This window comes from Xenopus laevis, chromosome 2L, assembly GCF_017654675.1.
Source record: "Xenopus laevis strain J_2021 chromosome 2L, Xenopus_laevis_v10.1, whole genome shotgun sequence".
NCBI lineage: Eukaryota > Metazoa > Chordata > Amphibia > Anura > Pipidae > Xenopus > Xenopus laevis.
Genome location: NC_054373.1, coordinates 97,988,254 through 98,002,196, shown reverse-complemented (window position 1 = coordinate 98,002,196; position 13,943 = coordinate 97,988,254). Strand labels below are relative to the sequence as shown.

General features: G+C 37.1%; 1 protein-coding gene across 1 annotated transcript in view; it reads right to left on the bottom strand.

The window, feature by feature from the left end:
- Positions 1 to 13,943, bottom strand: part of srrm3.L (serine/arginine repetitive matrix 3 L homeolog) — a 218,102-nt gene that overhangs the window by 100,453 nt on the left and 103,706 nt on the right. The window contains exon 3 of the mRNA XM_018246863.2: positions 13,250 to 13,509. Within this exon, the coding sequence (XP_018102352.1) occupies positions 13,250 to 13,473 (224 nt within the window). The 5' untranslated portion in view covers positions 13,474 to 13,509. The remainder of the gene's footprint in view (positions 1 to 13,249; positions 13,510 to 13,943) is intronic.

Below are 13,943 nucleotides of genomic sequence, written 5' to 3'. Positions count from 1 at the left end.
CTGCAACTTAAAGCTGTTTCAAAGCAGTTTGCCCAATTATACTGTACCCAGTAGCGACTTTCATATCGACACAGCAGGATAGGCATATTTGAAAGTATAATGTGTGTAAAGGTACCTAGAAATCATTCATTCCCTTGCTTATACAGAATATCCTATGTATTTTATGCAGGGTATAATGCTCCAGCCTTATTAAATAATATGAATTTATTTTGTGTGCCCATAAACTCTGTAATGCAAAATAAATGTCATAATAATAAATGATAAATACAAAGCTTTTACCTGTAAATTTGTTCTAAAAGCACATTCAATCTTAACTGATTATATGAGAGGCCAGTTTTCCTTTTATTTAGTTTCATTCGAAAATAAATGGATACCCTATTATATCAATCAAGACTGATAAAGGTCTGAATATGTGACCGAAACGTTGATTTTGCATTTTTTAAGTCCTCTGAGTGCTGAGTCATTGCTGTCGATCAATTACGACAAACTTCTACTCTATCAAAAGTGCTTCAGTAATTAGTAAGATGCTTAACTTGCAGAAACAGCACAGCAGCTGTAGGTGAAAATGAAGTACTCTATCACTTTTACAAGTTTTTGTTGCTTATTTTTTTAACACTTATTTTTTAAACAAAAATGTACTTTTCACTTCACATGCATTTGCATAAAGTGCCTTTTAGCACTTAAATATATTTTTAAAAATACAATGCAGGCATGCGATCTATCTGTACCTGATGATTTGTATAACTTGGATCACCATACCCTAAATTTTACTAAAAAATATTTAAATATAAAATCAACCCAGATTATTTTGCTACCATTCCAATATGGATTCATGCAGCTAAGTTGGGATCAAGTATAAGGTACTGTTTTATTATTACAGAGAAAAAGGGAATCTTTTTAATTTGTGTAAAATGGACTAGCTATAATTTGGAGCTGTTTTTAGATAAAGGATACTTTGCCTATATGAAAAAATCCCCATTTCATGTTTTAGCCCTCGTTATTAACTCTTGACTCTCTTCATTAATAATGAGAAGCAAGAAACTAAAAATTTGATGACAAAAATAACAATGCAGAAAACTAAGTAGGATTTAAAGAAGAAATTGGTGCTTTTGTATCACTCTGCTGTTACAGTAACAGATTCAGCAAGAGTGAAGTGTAAGTCTTCAATTCATTTGGCAACCCTTTAAGTGATTAGGTTTTGATTTTTGGAAGCAGTAGCAGAACTACCATAACTACCCTGCCAGTTGTGGAGGGGCCTTGGCAACATGGGAACGTACTACACATACGCTCTTGGGAATTTGAAAAAAAAAAAGAACCCTGGGCTGATGCAGTTTTCTGCTAATAGCAGCGCCAAGTGATTGTGCACCACTATAATTTATTAGGGGTTATTTACTGATCCATGGGACCCAAGTGTCATGGAGTGCAAAAGCGCCTTGGTGCTCATTTAACAAGCACTTTTGCCCCAGGGAAAAGCTGAAAAGGTATTTCTTTTTTTTCCATTGTTTTTCCGTTGTGTGCATTTGTCCCACTGTATTGTGGGCAGTGCTGGTGGTCAGATATGGCCTCCTAAAGGATTTTTATGGTTCTTTTCAAGGCCTCCATATAATTATTTGTACCCCATCATTATTGCAATATAATCTGGCAAATGACTGGCCCACTTCATGTAAGAAGTTGTGTGGCACTGGCAATAAATATATGAACTTGATACATTGGTTTAAGATCAAGAACAAATTACTGATTCATGCTGCAGCCTGCAAGTACAAAGGCCTGAATTCATAATGCACTTTAGAAGTTCATGTGCTACTATCTTGCTCTTAGCCCAGTCTGTCCTACTCTCGTTCTCGAGGACCTAGACATTTGAGTTGCTAAGTTAAAGTGCAGATACATTTCACTAGTTATTAGATATGTTTTTTTAATGATAACCCTGGTAACTTTGTGATTCTAATGTACAGCACAGGACAAATGTACAAGATATTAAACTTTCAGGACATGAAATACAGAGCTTTATCATAAGTTTTAAGCCACGGGTTGACAGCCATCAGCACTCCAGATGTTACAGAACTAGCACTTCAAGAATCATCTGCATTCGACTGAATCCCTAATCCCTGATTCAGTGCATACCTAATATTAATTTTACACTTTACATTTTGTAAATCTGTTGCTTTCTATTAAACTTGATTCCCCTTGTAATTCAGGGAACATTACTAAGACTTATTTCCAAATAACCTTGTTTATAGATGCAAATGCTGGTCTTTCAAAAACCCTACTGAAATCTAATAACAGAATAATTTAAGTATATTTTTTATGTAATGTAAGGAAACTTTTATTTACTATTAAATTAATGTTCCCACTTTTTGTATAAATATGTTGCTTGACAACCTTATAACAATTTCACAACCAGCTTCTCTTTTCCTAAAGGTCTGATAAATACACACAGTATGTGTTGAAAAGTCAAGAACATTTCATTTTTAATGTATGTGACATTTCCAAAGGTTTGATCAATATCATGAATTTACTAGAACTAAAAATAGAAAAAAATAGAGAGGTGCAAAATATTTGTGTATAGTATTTTTTATGTAAAAGTGACTTGACATGAAAAAAAACTTCTGATCTTATTTTGTAGCTTGCAATATTAGGCACCACACTTTCCCATGAAGGCTTTTGTACCACAGCTAATTGGATAGGCAAGCAGTTTTTTTAATAAGCAACAGCTCTGCATATATAATATAAATGCAAGTTATACACTAAATGGCAGCGTGTTGGGAGTTAACTGAGAAGGATCTAGGGATTTTTGTAGATAACACGTTGCCTAATTCTGGACAGTGTCTTTCTGTGAACACTAAAGAAAATAAAGTACAGTCTTGCATAAAAAAGGAATAAACTCAAGGGATGAAAACATCATTTTGCCTCTTTAAAGGTCCCTGGTAAGGCCTCATCTGGAGTATGCAATGCAGTTTTGGACTCCAGTCCTTAAGAGGGATATAAATGAGTTGGAGAGAGTGCAGAGACGCGCAACTAAATTGGTTAGAGGGATGGAAGACTTAAATTATGAGGGTAGACTGTCAAGGTTGGGGTTGTTTTCTCTGGAAAAAAGGCGCTTGCGAGGGGACATGATTACACTTTACAAGTACAATAGAGAACATTATAGACAAATAGCAGGGGACCTTTTTACCCATAAAGTGGATCACCGTACCAGAGGCCACCCCTTTAGACTAGAAGAAAAGAACTTTCATTTGAAGCAACGTAGGGGGTTCTTCACAGTCAGGACAGTGAGGTTGTGGAATGCACTGCCGGGTGATGTTGTGATGGCTGATTCAGTTAATGCCTTTAAGAATGGCTTGGATGATTTTTTGGACAGACATAATATCAAAGGCTATTGTTATACTAAGCTCTATAGTTAGTATAGGTATGGGTATATAGAATTTATGTGAAAGCAGGGAGGGGTGTGTGTATGGATGCTGGGTTTTCATTTGGGGGGGTTGAACTTGATGGACTTTGTCTTTTTTCAACTCAATTTAACTATGTAACTATGTAACTATATGAGGGTATGGAAGTGTGTATGGATGTTGGGTTTACATTTGGTGGGGTTGAACTTGATGCACTTATCTATGTAACTATATATATATATATATATATATATATAGTGCGCATCCCACTGGATTATGTAGCAGTGGTCAGCACATACAGCCAGATGTGATCTGTAATTACAATACGTATAAATACCTTTTCTGAAAATGATGTTATCTGCTGTGTCAAGTTCTTTTTTTATTATATATTTCTGTTTTAATTATATATTATGCATAGGTGGCATTAGTAAGTTAAATTTCTAGAATACAGAAAATCAAAAGAAAATGTCTGTTACCTTATAATCCCAACCAACAAGTACAGCAATTGATTTTCTAAAAATAATACAGCCATGTTCCAATATAAATTGTGTTTCCATCCTGCAACGGTTTTCTAAGACAATAACTTAGCATCCATTTAAATCCTTATTATGGCTCATGGCTACACCTGCTCCGGATAGACATGTCAACTATAGGGCTTTGAACCGAATAGTCTGATTTTCACATGGGCTATTGGATTCACAACTGGCTGTTCGAGTTTCAGTGTTCTGAAACCTGGACAAATCTCTGAAATGTGTCCAATCTGGGCCTGCTGTGTTATTGATCTTCAGGGGTGATTCTAACCCTTCTGCCGCCCTGAGGTGACTTTTGTGCTGCTGCTCCCCTACACATTCATCCTTCCAGCGCTGGAGCTGGGGGTTCACATCGCTAGTGCAGAGAGCACAATTGTATTCTCTGCACTAAAAGATCTTAAATTCCAGTTTGATAACTGGAAAATTGGCTTTTAAAATTAAAAGGAGCAGCTTAATGCTGTCCCTGGTAACTTGTGGGGCACTTCCACCTGAGGTAAATTTCTTTACTCTCCTCAATGGAGCACAGCCCATGCTACGCTGCCTTCTTAAATCAATACTTTGCCCCTAAATGTCACACTCCATTTCTAATTGTCATCATCCTGTGATGTCACAGTGTGGATTCAGTTTAGAGGATGGTGGTAACCCTATGCTAAAAGTGTCGACCAAAATCTTTATGCAGTGCTCCCATAATCTACATGCATTCTGATTTCTTTCCCAGTGATTGCCATTGAATTACTTGTTACAGGCATTTTCTACCTTTGTAAAAATAGCAATAACAAGATAATATAAATTTTTACAAACATTTTAACAAATTTTCTTCCCCCCCACCACGGCCAGCACTTTGTTTTAATATGATAAGCAATCCTAGTTTAAACTCCTGTTGCTGAGGTCTAAAACTCTCCAGCAACCATTTGAATTACCTACTTCCATCACAATAAATTAAGAAGATAGTAAAATCAAATTGCAGCAGAAACCAGGATATCCACATGCTATACCTGCAGCTCAATGCTCAATCAGCAACATTACCTTCTCATATCACACAGTGGGTCAGGCATGAGAATGATGACTGGGACCTGTAGCTGTTGCTTTGACAATGTGTTATTTATATATACTGTATCTATATAGATGTCTGATGTACTGTCCACAATGCTTGGCACCAGGAATTTTCTAGGAATATTTCCATAATGTAGAGCATCTTAATATGAATCAGCTAAGTAAAAACAGACTTACAGGTAAAAAACACAAAAAAAACTAAAAGACAGAAAAACCCAGATTATCTATCTAATGTTATTTAATTTATATTAATTATATACAACTACTTGTATAAATTATACATCTCATATTTGTATAATTAGCAAGATGGTGATCCATAGAATGAAGTGGTACTCATGGAGAATGTGATTCACAAATTCAAGGGATTAAATTACATACTTTAAATTGCACTGTGCTGTGCAAAGCGTCTGCATACAAATGAATGCAACACTTTACAAAAAACCTATGCAAGAAACATTAGCTAGGTGCCAAACGCCTATGATTAAATCCCCATCAAGGTAAGAAATCAGATGAATTCACATTCATTCTGCTGAAATCCCTAAGCAAAGAGTAATTACAATAATATTTTATATTTTATTAAAGCTTCTCACCAAAACACATCAGGCAGTATCTGAGAGCTCTGTTCTCTAAACTTTGCCCGGACCTACCAGTAGAAGCATGGAGATTTGATAGGGCAAACAGAGCAGAGGGCCCTAAGAAACCTGGTCAATCCACTCCCAGAGACATTATAGTCGACTGCCATTATTTTGAAAGCAAGGAGACAGTCCTTATGGAAACAAGAAATTCAACACATATTGAATTTCAAGGTGCAAAGCTACAAATCTACAATATCCCCCATCACTCTGGCCAAAAGAAGAGATCTAAGACCAGTTACTCAACATCTGCGAGCACATAACATTCCATATAGATGGGGGTTTCCCTTCAAATGAATTGTCTCAAAAAAGGGACAACAACACACTCTCTCAGAAAAGCAACAAGTTTCTGAGTAACCTCGGCCTGCCAACTCCACCAGGATCCAAGGAAAATCCTAAAGTACAATCACATAGAATGACACCGGAATGGGAAAATACCAGCCCACCCAGGATCCAACCATCACCCATACCCTCGCAAAGAACCTGCGACATGGAGGAGCTGTATTCACTCTCAAATGATGGCAAGTTGCTGCTCTGGATTCACTCTGCAGTAGTCAGAGGGACAGTCTTCTCCACTGGATCCTCTTTGCCTAGACGCTTCCCCGACACTGGTATTCGGATGTTGTATACTCATAGTGTCCCAGGTTACCAAGATCAGGTAACACCAATGTTTGTACAATTTTTTTGTTTATTCTTGTTGACAGTTATTTTTGGTTTATTATATCCTGAGCCCTACTTTCCTTTACTCTACACTACCCATCCTTGCTAGAAAACCCACTTGAGCCACATCTGTAGCTTCTATAGCAGGAGGACAATGAAAAGACACATGCAATCTACTCCAAAAATGTTCTCGTTAATGTATCTGGGAAGCACTTTGGTACTCCCAAGAGGGCTACATACTAGTGGACACTAGAAGATACACAATCTTGCAGAAAGACTCCTTCACTGGACCACAAAGGCATGCCATACTTTATAATATGATGTTAATTACAAACAAGGTTAAATTGTATGATGATTTAACTATGCAAGGTATATTTTTACCAACATACGCGCCCTATGGTTTAGCATCCCTCTTTAAAATGATTGGATTATTCTCCCTAAATGTAAAGGGACTAAACAGTCCCAGAAGAAGAAAACTGGCCCTAAAAGAAATCCGGAGATTTAAGGCAGATGTTGCTTTCTTCCAAGAAACGCATCTCAAGGCATCCGACAACAATAGACTCAATTCTTATCAGTACACTAGAACTTATTAGGCATCTGGCCCCCACAAAAAAACAGGGGTTATGATACTGATACACAAAGATTGTCCCTTAACAGTAACAAAACAAATAGTGGACCCGAAGGGACACAATATGCTCCTGCAGGGCTCTTACGCTGGTACATCAATAACTACTTAATGTCTATATTGCTAACAATAAGTAAATTCAATTGGTATGCAAAACCCTATCCCTGGCAAACAAATATTCTTCCACAATCCTGATAATAGGGGGAGATTTCAATCTGGTATTATCAGAAAAATTAGACAGAGAAAACTACCCTTCACGTACTTCTCATAAAAAGCTAAGCAATTCCGAGCTATTAGATCCCATGCCCTATTCAACTCATGGCGCATTAATAACCCAAGGGATAGTAGATACACATTCTACTCCTCTCCCCATCAGACCTCAATGAGACTGGACTTTTTCTTTGTATCCCAAAATTGCCTGAAGTATCGCAATACTACTTCTATTCAAGCTATTTCATGGTCAGATCACACCCCCATTAATCTAAATATCTCTATCCCCCAGATGATACAGAAACACATTGGAGCTTGAATGAGACCATTCTAAATGACCCCAACAATAGGGAAACAATAGGGAATGATCTCAAAGAGTATTTTACTTAAAATAAGGGATCCATAGATTCCATAGCTTTAATTTGGAAGGCCCATAATGCAGTCATTCGGGGTCACATTATTTCACTCTCTACTACAAATAAACGCAATAGGAAACAAGAGATATACAACTTAGAAAACAAATTGCATAAGCTAGAATCTATGAACCAACAAAATCTAGATCCTAAAATAGCCTAGGAGATCCAAAATCTCATTAAAACAGATTGCTACACACGAAGCAGAGAAAACATTGATCTGGATATTATCAAATGGAAACAAGGCCCACACACTATTAGCAAATCAACTAAGAAAGCGCACTGGACAATCCCAAATTTTAGCAATCCATTCCAATGCTGGGGAAGCCATACATAACACCCAATTTTCGTAAGCTTTCCACTCCTACTATTCAACACTTTATAATCTATTCCCTTGAACTACTCATACAAATAATACTAAATCACTACAATAAGCCCAATTTCTAGATGGTTGTCATTTACCTAAACTAACAGGGGATGAACTAGAGGAACTTAACAAAGAAGTTACAAGTGAAGAAGTACTTAGTGTCTTGAAAGCTCTCCCTCTTCATAAGTCTCCAGGCCCGAAGGTTTACCAATACATACTATAAAACCTTTCAGGCGATCCTTGCCCAAACAGAACTGTTTAACATTTTTTTACAGGTAAAAGAAAAAATACCAAACACTATACTCTGGGGATTTTTTTCGCCTTGTTTTGCTGCGGAAATGACGCCCATAGACTTGTCGCCGGCGGTGAATTTTTGGCGAAGCGAAACAGGTCAAATTCACCCATCCCTACTATGCTTTCTTCCTACATATTGCTTATGCCCAAGGAGGGTAAGGACCCATCAATGCGTGGACATTATAGACCCATAGCACTTCTAAATAGTGACTTAAATTTTTTTACTAGCCCAACGACTAACCCCACTTTTACCCAGATTGATCAACCCCCATCAAGTAGGCTTTGTGATGGGTACGCAAGCAGGAGACAACACTCGCAGGGCAATAGATCTTATAGATATTATTCAATCCCAAGGTATTCCATCTGTAGTATTGAGTTTGAACGCAGAGAAAGCCTTCGATAGGCTGGACAGGGCCTATATGACTCAGTTACTCCAGTTTATGGGATTCCAAGGACCTTTTCTCTAAGCTGTCAAACTACTATACACAACTCCTCCGTCCTATCTAAAATTAAATGGAGATGTTAGAGCACCAATCCATATCAGGAATGGCCCAAGGCAGGGCTGCCTGCTTTGCCTGCTATGCCCTCAGTATAGAGCCTTTAGCTGCAAAAATAAGGGAACACCCAGATATTACCTGGAATAACAGTAGGCAACGAAGCTTATAAAATATCAAAGAAGGCCCTTCAAGCAGACTTCTATTACAAATGGCAAACTTCATACATAAATTATTTAGGAGTCAAATTGACACCACACTACCACCAAATGTACCAAGCAAATTTAACACCGTTGGTGACTCAAATTACAAAGGACATGCAAGAGTGGAAATGTCACAATATTTCATGGTTCAGGCATATAGCTGCAGTCAAGATGACCATACTCTCTAAGTTATTATATATATGTTTAAAACCATCCCAGTCCAAATCCCCATCTCAAAATTGGGCCATTTACAAAAACTGATATTGAAATATATCTGGGGCACAACAAAAGCTAGAATACCAAGCTCAGTGCTCTTAGTGGGGAGGAACCAAGGTGGGCTGGCTGTACTGGACATAGGGAAAAACTATGAAGCATCCCACTTACGTCAAACTCTAACATGGTTACAACCACAAGCACCTACTAAGTGGGCTCACTTAGAATCCATCTCCCTTCCACATTAGCAATCTAATATTAGCAAATAAACCTGTACAATTACTAGTATCAGCCCCAAAGCTCATAAAATATACCTTTAGCAATCTGGAAGCAATGCCAAAGAAAATATCAGATTAGCAAATACCCATCAGCATTGACATTGCTTCCAGCGAATCCAGAATTCCAACCTGGCCAAAGGAAATCATACCAATTAGACTGGGCTGCACATGCACTTAATAGAATCAACAATTTTATTGATCCAATAAGGAAAAGACTAGATACATATGATGAACTTTCAAAAAAATGCAAATGGAGTACAGGGGAAAAGCTGGAATACCTCCAGATGAAACACTATATTATAACACTATTTGGGCAGCAAAACCAGATCCAGTTAACCCCATTTGAGAAAATATTAGGAGGTAGCTTTCCATACAAGGGTCTTATCTCTCAATTTTATAACTTATTGGATGTCTTACCAGAGGAGCCATTCCCTAAACATTCTTGCATGCAATATTGGGAAAATGCATGGGAAAAAGAACTGACTCTATCTCAATGGGATAAAATTTGGGAGAATGCACATAGAATAACAGTGTGTACTAAACAGAAAGAGAGTGTATATAAAACTATGATGAAGTGGTACCTCACCATGGATAGACTCTCCAAAATATTCCCCCAAAGTAGCCCTATGTGCTGGAGAGGTTGCCAAATCAAAGGTACACTTCACCATATACTATGGGCTTGCCCGAAACTGACAAACTTTTGGTTAGAAATTGTTAACTTAATAACAATGGTTCTTAAAACACCCTTAAATGTAGAAATGCCCCATCTGCTATTAGCCCTCTCTATCTTAAAACTCAACAATGTGGCTCAAAAGTGGGTCAACCAAGTAACCAAGGTAGCCCGATTGGCAATCACCTCCAAATGGAAATCACCAACAATCCCTACAATCCAGGAAGTTATTTCCAGGCTTAAAAACAACAAGAAATTTGAGGAAATGACTGCTCGAATAAGCAACACATTACAATTACATAGTAATATATGGGGTAATTGGGACTATTATCTTACAACCAGGGACTCTTAAACTTAAAATATTGTTGTTGTTATTAAATGTAAAAGAGTTTGACCACTTTATCCACTTTCTTTAATTTTATTTTATTTTTTATTTTTTTCCCCTTTCCTTTGTTTGCCCTCCTCCTTTTATTGCCTCTTATGGTTCTTACCATACTATTAAGTTCATTACTTAAACATATGTGTTAACTATAACTGCCAATATTGTAAAAGGGGAAAAAAAGACAAAAGGCATAAACCGATGCATATGTACTTTATTGTGAAAACAAATAAAAATATAAGTTACAATAAAAAAAAAACAAATACAGTCATAGTTCCATTTCCATGCAGCTTGTACTTATTCTATTACTGAATCCACCAAATAAAAACCTACGTGCATGAAAAGAATGGAAACCATGAAGGCAGCACATTGCAACAGGGTGCACTGGTGTTTGGCTTAATTTATTTGTTTGTTTTTATTTAGTAAGGAGTAAGATGCATTGGACCATGAATACTGGGGCTATAATTACCTTTCAGATTTTTGTCGTATTGCATAAAAGCTTATCCTACCTCAACGTAACTCTTTCAAGCAGTTACGATCTCATGATTTATAGATGCATACATAGCATTGTTTAAATCACTGTTTTACTTTTATAGACAATGGATTTTTGCTTGCGTTTAGAGTCAGAAAATAAATACAATGATAAAATTAATGCTGTGATGAAAGAAAAAATCATTACTGGCGTAACTGATTTTGAGATAAAAATAAACTGTGGGTAAGGAAATCTATGTTTACAATCTTAGCCTGGAACTCATTCAGCTAGATTAGAAAATACAATTATGGCATGCTTCTGTGTCTGTCTGTAATTACCCTAATACTCCAAATGTGAAGTATGATCTGTTGAACAAATCTCATTCCTTCAAGTTGTAGTCATAGACAACATAATAGATGAGGTTGAATAAAGCCAAGTGCCCAGAAAGTCAGCCCTTTCAAGTGGATTATTTTTTACAATAGCAAATACAAGTAAAATAATATAATGGATTATAAGGGCTTTTCATAAATAAGAATAGCATGTGATTTTTGCCTTTACATACCCATGGATAAACCCAGTAGCCCAGTAGTGCACTAATTAGAATAACTACCTTGCAGGGCTTGTTCAGTCCTAGCCATGGCAATATCTGTAAGCAGTTCGGTATATTTTCTGAATGCTTTGAAGAATTACTGCATGTCTCTGTGAACCAAACTGGAGAGGAGAGAACTGTGTGCTTTGAACAACTGCCACCCCTCTCAAGATGGAGCACAGAGTACCGTTTTCACCTCATGAATACAGTGCTACCTCTGTTTGACAGCACTGCATTCATAAGTGGTGAATGGAGAAATAATGGAGACCTACTTCCATCTCCAGCCCATCCCCTAACTTTTAGACATACATTTTAGGCAGCTTCAGATGCAGAGTAGAAAATAAATGAATCCTTGTTTGTTCTTACACTCCAAAGACATACTAGAAGGTTAATTGGCTCCTGGTAATAATAATTAAACTGTTGAATGTACTAGAGACCTCAGACTGTAGTCTCAACTGGGGCAGGGAATGATGTAAATGATGTATACATTTCTGCAGATTAACTATATTAAGTTTGTTTGCAAAAAGAGCATTGCGAATGGAGTCTGAAAAAGTCCAAAGCTTGCTGCAGAATTATTAATGAAATGAAAATGTTGAATGACGGAAATAAAACAAATTAATTCAAGAAGAAAGCATACGAAAAATGAGTTTTTGAAGTCACACAGAAGTCAGAAGAGCCAGGCGTCTGCCTCACTGAATCAGTAAGATGGAAGAGTTACTCAAGGAACAGAAAAGGTGATCAATAGTACCAAAAGCTATGGGGTCTAATGGATTTGAATTGCAGGCACAATCAAGTTAGCAGTTATTTTAAAAGGAAGCTCCAGGAGCATAAGCATTATATAGATGCTCAGGAAAGGTCAAGCAGCATGCATGTTCAATATTCTGTGAGAGCATCCGACTCTTCAAAAACGGTTGGAAAGCGATTGCGCAAAGGAAAGAAACAGGTTGAAGTGTTTTGAAAAATACAAGAATAGTACTTTTATATTTACATTATATAATAGAACACACACAAGATTGGGATATATGTAAATATGAAGTATATATATACAGTATATATGTGCACTGGATCACCATTCAATTATTGCTCAAGCAAGCTATTTTTAATTAGCTGAGGTGAAATTAGCTAGAGAACCAAATGCCATTGCTGTGTTTTTAAGTTTTCTACATTCTTTTAGCTTTGTTTTGTCAAGATTATTCCAGTTTGCCTGCTAAATATTAGACAGCAGCTTATAATTTATTAGCAGGAATACTATATAAAATAAGAGGAATCAGGGATGCCATACTTGCTACTTAGTAGTTTTCGTGAACTACAACTCCCAGAGTTTTCTCAGAGCCATCAGCTATTGGCAAAAGTTGATGATATAGCACAACACTGTTAAAAGGGTGGTTCACCTTTAAGTTTTAGTATTTTATGGAATGGCCAATTCTAAGCAATATTTCAGTTGGTCTTCATTATTTATTTTTTCTAGCTTTTGAACTATTTGCCACCTTCTGACTCTTTCAAAATGGGGGTCACTGACCCCATCTAAAAACAAGTGCTCTGTAAGGCTACACATGTATTATTATTTCTAATTTTTATTATGCAGCTTTCTATTCAGGTCCTACTCATATTCCATAACATAAAAAGTTAAATAACTCAAAAACCACAAATAATAAAAAATGAAAACCAAATGGAAATTGATTCAGGATATCACTCTCTACATCATACTAAACTCAAAGGTGAACAACCCCTTTAACATTTTCACTCCTTTTGCATTCCACTGTAAATGAGTCTTCACTTACCCCTGCTCTTCCATCATTTCCTGTAGCTCCATGCACTTGAGCTCCACACGTCTCTTTCGCTCATGATCCAAGATTTCTCGATGGGCTTTCTTCACAAGATTGGGCTCCGTTGTTCTTGGCTCCTCTTCAGTCTTATGCCAAGTACCAGAAGCACAGGGTTGGGGGAAACCATTGGCAGCCTCCTGTGGAGAAGGCATCCTTGTACCATTATTGCACACAGCCATTGCAACGCCTTCCTTTATTTCCCTGCTCCACGATGTCTGTGGAAAGTCAAATAGATTCATTGTAGTTAACCCTTTCTTTATCTTAACAGCACCTTTACAAGAAAAAAAATAGGAGAAGGAAATGCACTACATGCTCAGAGTCTCTCAGTTAAATTAAAACTGACGGCTTAATGGAGGAAGAGCGGTATTAATCTGCTTTTGTGCAAGTAAAGGACAGGCGCTGCCAGCCAAGCAGCACAAGTACCATTATGAAGGCTTCTAATGTAGGCAGAAAAGTCAATTCTCATATATTAAGGATTTGGTGGGAGGGCTGGTCGTGCGTAACAAGCAGTGAGAAAAGATTGCCGCACACCCCATGGAGTAATAGTACCAACTAATTGTAGAAGAAGCAAGGGCTACATTAAAAGCAATTATGCACATTGTAACACAAGTACGGATATACCTTAGGAGAACTGTTGATACAAAACTAT